Source organism: Colobus angolensis, unplaced genomic scaffold, assembly GCF_000951035.1.
Source record: "Colobus angolensis palliatus isolate OR3802 unplaced genomic scaffold, Cang.pa_1.0 Scaffold182, whole genome shotgun sequence".
Classification (NCBI taxonomy): Eukaryota; Metazoa; Chordata; class Mammalia; order Primates; family Cercopithecidae; genus Colobus; species Colobus angolensis.
Window position 1 is genome coordinate 2,175,532 of NW_012114955.1, and position 6,275 is coordinate 2,181,806.

The 6,275-nt window shown below is 45.6% G+C and overlaps 1 protein-coding gene across 3 annotated transcripts in view; it reads left to right on the top strand.

Moving 5' to 3' along the window:
- NRF1 (nuclear respiratory factor 1) overlaps positions 1-5,770 on the top strand; it is a 143,783-nt gene extending 138,013 nt beyond the window's left edge. For all 3 annotated transcript variants that reach the window (XM_011939585.1, XM_011939584.1, XM_011939586.1), the window contains one exon: positions 3,699-5,770. In XM_011939585.1, the coding sequence (XP_011794975.1) occupies positions 3,699-3,862 (164 nt within the window). In that variant the 3' untranslated portion in view covers positions 3,863-5,770. The remainder of the gene's footprint in view (positions 1-3,698) is intronic.
- The last annotated feature ends 505 nt before the right edge of the window (positions 5,771-6,275 follow it).

Consider the following 6,275-nt stretch of genomic DNA (forward strand, 5'->3'; position numbering starts at 1 on the left):
TGATGGCAGTATCAGCCAATAAATTGTGAAGGAGAACAGCAAGACCAGGCCAGATGCTCAGAAGAGCATTCTGATGATGGCAGTATCAGCCAATAGATAGATTTTTGCATTAGAACCTTGCTTCATTTTATTCTGGGGACAATCTTCCATGATACTATAAAAACTATTTTACCAACTGGGCATGGGCCCACATCACAGGAAACCCAAACACATCACAGCCAGGGTGAAAGAAATTCAACTTTGACAATTCTGTTAGTTTCTGTTCACACCAGCCCTAACCCACATGGTTGCTCAGTTAGAAAAGATCTCCCTGCACACTGTAGTCACTGTGTTTGCACAGCAGGGGACGGGTTCCCCAAGCCTGGAGCCTTTGGAACTGAATGGAGCCCAGAGGCAAGAGCAGTGAAATGAAGCTGACCTTTGCTTCTGGTTTTGCTTGCTACTTGCCAGCACGTGGGTTCCCTGGAGGAGTACACAGGTGTCTTGGCTTTGCCACTGGGCATTTTGGGTGATTTCGTTAACTTTGCCTGTTTGACCAGAGGAGACCATGATCGTGATACACTGGGAGGAGGCAGGGGACTGACGAGGTTGTACGGTCTTCACATATATATACTCAGGCCCATGCCTTGAATCTAGACGCTGGGGAGAGGGCCCAGCTGCACACTGGTTGAGGCCAGCAGTACATGGCCCTTGAGGCTATGCTGATAGCAACTTGTGGCACACTTTATACTTCATACTGTGAGGAACATGAAATAAGACAGAGCCAGGCCTGATCTTGAAAGAACCCTCTGTCAAGTGGGAAGGCCTGTTGCAGACATGCATCAACTGGCCCAGCCGGCTTATCCATGGCTGTCCCTGGGCCCCCTGAGAATCCAGAGGAGGCTGCTCCAGCATTGATGAGGCTGGGATGGGGCAGGTTCCACAAGGAGGGAAAGCTGACCCCAGTGTAAAGGGAAGGAGTGTGGGATAAGTCTATCTCATGAATAACCTGAGCAAAGGCCCAAAAGAGTGTGGCTGATAGATTGGGAGAACTGATAGTAGTCTGGGGGTGGGGGGCACCTAGAGCACAGGGCACCTGTGAGAGAGTGAGGGAGATGAGACTGGAAAGATGGACCAGGGCAAGTCATGAGGGGCCTTGAAGACCATGCTAAATCATTTGAGCTTTATTATAAGCTTTGGAAACCTTTTTAAAACCATGGAATTTAAATGTTTGAGATGAGGGGAGTAACACATTATGGAAAGATAATTTGGCTGGGTGTGGTGGCTCATGCCTGCAATCCTAGCACTTTGGAAAGCTGAGGCAGGAGGATCACTTGAGCTCAAGTTCGAGACCAACCTGGGCAACATAGTGAGACCTTGTCACTATTTTTAAAAATTTTTTTTAATTATAATAAAGATAATTTGAGTGACTGGGAAGGGTTGAACTGAAAGAGGGACTGATTAAAGATAGTTAAGAGCCATTTGCAAAGGTTTAGTTGAAAGAAATTGAAGCCCACAGTGTTGTAGGCCAAGGCCTGGCCCTTCAGCCTGCTTCCCCCGTGCCCATGTGCACATGGAGGCTGGCCTCTCTCCTCCTCCTCTCAGGCCTGCATTGCAAGTGTGGGGGCGACTGGCCACGTCTTCCATCTGTGTGAGGGCACACCAGAGGAGCCAGGGTTTCTAGTGATCTGTCACCCGAATAGCAAGTCTCACTTCGTGAAGTCTCACTGCATCGTCGAATGCTTACCCCTTACCCCTAAACTGGCAGAACTTGCTCCTAGAAAACAGTTACATACAATTTAACATCGGAAAAGAAAATCTTATATTTGATTTTTTGCCTTAGAAAATATTTTGACAAGCCTTTTTTAAATTAATTTTTATCTTCATCAAAGTAGCCTATGATTTAAATGTCAAAAAGAACTAAAAGGGGCCTCTCTGGGTCAGTTTTTCAATACAGTGGGTGAAGCTCAGAGGCCCAGTCAGCAAAGATCTTTAGGTCTAGATGTTGGGGTTGGTCTAATCAATTAAATTCAAACTTCCCACTCATTCTCATTTTCGGCCTCATCTCTTTCTGCAGTAGCTAGGCCTCTATGTCCTGAGCCCTGTGTGAGCATAGGAGTTGCCCCTTCCACTTGTCTGATAAATTAGAACCATTTCACATTTGCTTTGCATCTTCCAAAAAAATGCTGACATCCCTTTTATATCCTTTTTTCCTCATTCACTGTAATTGTAGTTTCAGAAGGAAGAGAGATTGATGTATAGATTAGTTACTGCTTTACTTACTGGGAATCCTTTTTTTAAATATATTAAGTTATCAGCTTTCCCTTTTTAGGCCAGACTACCTTTATGGAGGTTATGTGCTTCTTCCTTTAAGCCATCCTTTCTACTCTGAAATAACAGTGATATTAGGGAGTAGATGGGGTCTTTTTTTTTTTTTTAAGTTGACACCAAAATGTGTTTTTGCATTTTACTGGTGTGTGAAATCTAACACTCAGGAAACAAGTGACCTAGGCTTTAAAAATAAATTAATTAATAAATAAGCTTGACTATGAAGGAAGGCACATAGATGGAGCAGTGGCCAGAAGACAGGATAGGAGAGGGATAAGTTTTTTTCTTTTCAGGCTGAGAGAGACTTGAGCATAGGCAGAAAGAGGGTTGAAAAAGGCAGTGTAGCCAAATATCAAAGGAAAGTAATGGTGGCCTTTTCTGAGAGGGAGAAGATAGGCCGGGGACATTTCACACCTGACAGGCCTGTGCTTCCTAGATGCGGAGGCAGGCAGGGCCCTCTCACGGCAAGCTGGGGAGGCCCTACCCTAAGGCATGTTTCCACAATTCCTCCAAACTTTTCTTTCCTGATAGTCTGTTTTTAAAAAATTAAAATGGCCAGTCTTGATGGTTCGCACCTATAATCCCAGCTATTCAGGAGGCCAAGATGGGAGGATCGCCTGAGGCCACGAGTTCAAGACCAGCCTGGGCAACATAGCAAGACTCCATCTCAAAAAAAAAAATTATATTAGCCAGGCATGGTGGCACATGCCTGTGGTTCCAGCTACTCAGGAGACCGAGGTGAGAGGATCACTTGAATCCAGGAGTTCGAGGCTGCAGTGACCTGTGGTCACGCCACTGTCCTCCAGCCGAGGCTACAGAGCCAGACCCTGTCTCTTTAAAAAATAAAAATAAAAAATAAAAGTTAAAATGGAAAAAAGTTGATTTCATAGAAGTAGAGAGTAGAATAATAGTTACCAGAGTCTGGGGAATGGTTGGGGACGGGGGCAGGCGAGGTTGGCCAGCAGGTGCAAAGGAAGAATAAAAGTTCTGGTGTTCAGTTACACAGTAGGGTGACTGTAATGAGTAACAATGAGGTCTATATTTCAAGACAGCTAGATTTTGAATGTTGTCACCACAATGAAAGATAAATCTTTAAAGAGATTGGTAATTATCTCGATTTGATTATTCTACAATGTATACATGCATTGAAACATCACATTGTACCCCATAAACATGAATAGTTACTATATATCAATTATAAATCTTAAAAATTAATGAAAAAAATTTTAATGGGTGGGAAAGAGATGTCTTTGTGCCTGGGCCATGGGTATGTGATCACTTGGGGTTGGTGACCACAATACCTCAAAGGCAAGAGCTGGGTGCCCCCGTTGAGCCAGCATCCGGGAACTTGAGCCTGAGCCCCACTAACGGTCTTCTCTTTGTCTCTCCAGGCCTGGTCCAGATCCCTGTGAGCATGTACCAGACTGTGGTGACCAGCCTCGCCCAGGGCAACGGACCAGTGCAGGTGGCCATGGCTCCTGTGACCACCAGGATATCAGACAGCGCAGTCACCATGGACGGCCAAGCTGTGGAGGTGGTGACATTGGAACAGTGACATACAGCCATATTATGGCATCGTTTTCTAGTCTACTTCAAAATTTTTTACACGTTTGCAGAGGTGCAATCAAATGGAATTAAGTCTCTCGACTTTGGAAGAAAAGTTTTGTTAACCTTTTTTTTTTAAAAAGGAAGAAAGGCAGCGGATTTTGGAATTGCATTTTTTAAAGCACCACTCTTGATTTTCTGGGATTGGTGGAGTAAGAAACTGCGTTGTCAATTTCACTGTCCCAAAAAAGCCAAATTGTGGCAGGACTTCTTTCTGCGGAAATGTGTGTGTATACTTATGTGTGTGTATGTGTGAGTGTGAATATATGTATATGTGTACATATGGACATACACATTTACATATATATAAAGTATATATATACATATATATATATGTATGAAACCCGCATGGAATTATCTGTATGAAATCAAGGTGAGCTGTGGAAACAATAATTCACCCAGTTTAGTGGGTGGTAGGGTACGTGGCCAGACACAGTCACCCAGTTTTTGTTCATACCAGGGTCATGCGTTGAGCTACTGACAAACTCAGGCGGAGGTGACCATGCCCTTCACCAAAGCTGCCTCCCAGTGGCCACACAGAACTCTCCCTGCTGGACTCACCTGAGGAAAGAGGCTCCAGCAGGGGGTGGGTCAGAGATGTGTTTGCAAGGTCCAGGGGCTGCGTGGTCTGCCAGCTGAGACGCTCCTCGGGCTGGCCCAGGTGCTGACCTTGCCACAGGCAGATGAATGTCTCGAAAGCTCCCGGGCCTCAGCCTCCCATCTCCTCTCCTTCCCAGGAATCCTTCTTGATCTCATGACTATTAAAATGTTGCTCTGGTTTTAAGGTCAGTCCTGAATTGCTCGTATATATGAACTGAAGGTAACAGAAGTATTAGGGGTTTGAGGAGTGCGTGCGTGTAAGTGTGCTTGTGTGTGTGCGTGCATGGTAGGGGAGAGGATGGGAAGGGGGTTGGAGGGGTTGGAAGGGAAAGGAAGGAAAGGAAAATCTTCCTAGACCAGGATACACCTGTGGGAGCAATTTTCTCTAGCTGTCTGTAGCTTCACAGAGGAGGCGCTGGAACGAACAGGAAGGGACACCTGGTCTGTGGCCACAGCACCCTCAACGTCCACGATCTTGTGTGATCTTGGAAGCTAAGCTTGGTTGGGCCTGGTCAGTACACGGAAGGGAAGAAGGGACACCTGGCCGCAGAAAACGGCTGAGGGTGTTTGCTGTGTTCCTGGATCAGGCCCTGCTTCAGAAGGGACTCCTGGAGGCCCGTATTCCTGGATGCAGCCTGGTGGCCCAGGCTGGGAGCAGCTTGCCTCTTCCGAGGTGTTGACTGACTGGGTGTTCTTGATAACCGTTAACTCTGTCTTTCTCAGCTGCCAGCCCTGAGTCTCCCGTGGCTGAATTCACCTGACTTTTCGACAGGTCAAATCTCTGCTCCTTGAGTACAGGAACAGCTCCTCCTCCCTCCTCCCAGCTCTCCCCATGTGTGTGATAGTGTATTTAATGTGTTTTTTTAATGCGACATTAAAAGATTCTCCACGTCTTGCTCAACCTTTGAGAGAAGTTTCAGATTCTTGTATTTGCTTGTTTTATATAAAACTATCTAATGTTCTTTATATGTTCTTTTCTGTACGTAATGGGGGGAGGGGAGGGAAATTTACATATAAATAGTCCTAGTTCTACAATTTGTTATTTTTTTAATTATTATTTTTTATCGTCATTGTGAAGTTGTCCAGGGACTTTAAAGTCCATGTTCCTTTGTGGTGAAATAACCTCCAAATAGTTTGAGAAGTTGCCAAGACGAAGAAAAAAGCAAAACCCCAGTAGCAGAGCATGGATTCTGTGTTGTTTCCCCTTCTGTCTTTGACTGCCTCATTCAATAAATAGTTCAAAATGTGGCAACAGGAAGTGGAATTGTTCATCTCTATAGGAGCACTTGGCTTCTTAGGCAAAAGGAACTCCATCTTGGGGCAGCTTGTTCTGCTTTCTAAAATGTAGTCCTACTTGAGATCAGTGGTCTCCGACCTATGCCGCTCTGACGCTGGGGACCTCCGTAAAGAAGACACTGAAGATTGCCCAGAGCCCCCGCCAGCCTCATCACCAGACCAGCTCTATTTCATACATTTCATATATAACTTGTTTTCTTACACTGATGTTCTGGGAGAAAAATCTAATTTAAAAAATCCTAGGCCAGGTGTGGTGGCTCACACCTGTAATCCCAGCACTTTGTGAGGCCAAGGTGAGTGGATCACTTAAGGTCAGGAGTTCCAGACCAGCCTGGCCAACATGGTGAAACCTTGTCTCTACTAAAAATACAAAAATTAGCTGGGCATGGTGGCAGGCGCCTGTAATCCCAGCTACTCAGGAGGCTGAGGCAGGAGAATCGCTTGAACCCAGGAGGCGGAGGTTGCAG